At 34.2% G+C, this 1,790-nt stretch overlaps 1 protein-coding gene across 1 annotated transcript in view; it reads left to right on the forward strand.

Annotated features, from left to right (window-relative positions):
* The window catches only part of LOC107713688 (activin receptor type-2B-like), a 15,882-nt gene that overhangs the window by 8,675 nt on the left and 5,417 nt on the right, over nucleotides 1–1,790 (forward strand). Inside the window, exons 7-8 of the mRNA XM_016519271.1 lie at nucleotides 934–1,079; nucleotides 1,262–1,376. Coding sequence (XP_016374757.1) covers nucleotides 934–1,079; nucleotides 1,262–1,376 — 261 coding nt within the window. The remainder of the gene's footprint in view (nucleotides 1–933; nucleotides 1,080–1,261; nucleotides 1,377–1,790) is intronic.

The following is a 1,790-nucleotide window of genomic DNA, read 5'->3' on the forward strand; positions in this document are numbered from 1 at the left end:
TTTTGCGCAGCTCGTCAGTGAACAACGGCTCTGTGTAGTTAATGCTGCTCAATGTGAAAGCCCGCAGGTGATGGAGATTTACCGCTGATTACAGAACCGGTTTTCTGACAAGATGCGCGTTAAATATCGCATGCGATTTATCGTGCAGCCCTAATAAAAACCAACAATAATCTCCACATTATAAAGTCAAAATATAATTGCAAATTGAAAGAAACACTAGGCTAATCTATCTTATATTTGAAACTTGCCAGTGTGTATTGTAAATGTTGCTCTTATGATAAAGTGTTTGTGATGATCCGTATTTGTAAGTGGCTTTGAATAAATTGAATTTATGAATGTAAGAAACACTACGCTTCGAGTCCCAATTCAAATCAGTTTTACAGAAGAGTTTTAAATTAAGAGTATAAATTAAATGCACTAAAAGTCATATGCTTTATTCTCTTCATTGCATATCTACATTGCTTCAAAAATGTTTTATTTTTCTGTAAATGTCCCTAGATGTGTAATTCATGCTTTTTGAGAGGCAAAATGTCTAATAATGTTTTAAAGGTGCACCAAATAAAAACTGCGGTATCTAAAGATATGCATAGAATTTTTGACCAGTGTTATTTTAGTATCAGTGCGGGTTTTTATTAATAGTTTGAATTAGTTTAAATTTTTATGGTTTCTGTTTTATTTCAGTTTTAGTTCAAATGTTGGTTTTGTGTTTTTGTCATTTTTATTAGTGGGGGTTTTTTTGTTTTAGTTTTTTTGTATATCAAGTAAATAATGAAAATGAGCAACGATTCCTTAGGAAATAGTTGAATTAAAATTAAAACTTAATTTAAAAAAATGTCTTTTATATTTTATTTCAATATTGAAGTGAATATTGCATTTTATTTAATAAAAAAAAGCCATAATCTTTATTAAAAGCCCAAATTGTATGCATTGCAGGGTTCACTAACAGATTACCTGAAGGGAAACCCGGTGAGCTGGCCTCAGTTGTGCCATATTTCTGCAAGTATGTCCCGTGGCCTGGCGTACCTTCATGAAGACCTTCCTTACCGAGCAGAGGGACCCAAACCCGCCATCGCACACAGGTACATGCGCTGAAGCGAATCTCAAGCTTTTACAACATCAATACAGATCTGAAAGGAAAGTGATGTTTGAGCATTTGATATGTCATTTTAAAAGAGATTTGTAAATATTGTGCTCTTGCTGTATAGTGATAAGCAAGAGGAAGTCTGTAGATACTGGGTGATTTGAACTTTGTGATTTGCAGAGACTTCAAGAGTAAGAATGTCCTGCTCAAGACTGATTTGACCGCAGTGATTGCAGACTTTGGGTTGGCTGTCTGCTTCGAGCCTGGGAAACCGCCTGGAGATACACACGGCCAGGTGAGTGTCTCAAAGATGAAGCCAAGCCTTTGACTACAGTTCAGTCCATCTGCCTCTTCATATCCATGCTAAATATGGGAATTAATGCACTGAAGTTACCTAATAAAAACTCTACTCTTCAGCTCTGGGTTGGTAAAAATAATGTTTTTGAAAGACTGCAGTTATTTGAACAAAATTGAAGTAAAAACGGTAATATTGTGAAATATTATTACAATTTAAAAGAGCTGTTTTATACTTGAATATGTAATTTATTCCTGTGATCAAAGCTGAATTTTCAGCATCATTCAGTGTCACATGATCCTTCAGAAATCATTCTATTATGCTTATTTGCTGCTCAAGAAACATTTCTGATTGTCGATGTTGAAAAAAGTTGTGCTGATTCATATTTGTGGAAACCGTTATACTTTTTTTTTT

This window comes from Sinocyclocheilus rhinocerous, unplaced genomic scaffold (assembly GCF_001515625.1).
Source record: "Sinocyclocheilus rhinocerous isolate Xijiao unplaced genomic scaffold, SAMN03320098_v1.1 scaffold898, whole genome shotgun sequence".
NCBI classification, from domain to species: Eukaryota; Metazoa; Chordata; class Actinopteri; order Cypriniformes; family Cyprinidae; genus Sinocyclocheilus; species Sinocyclocheilus rhinocerous.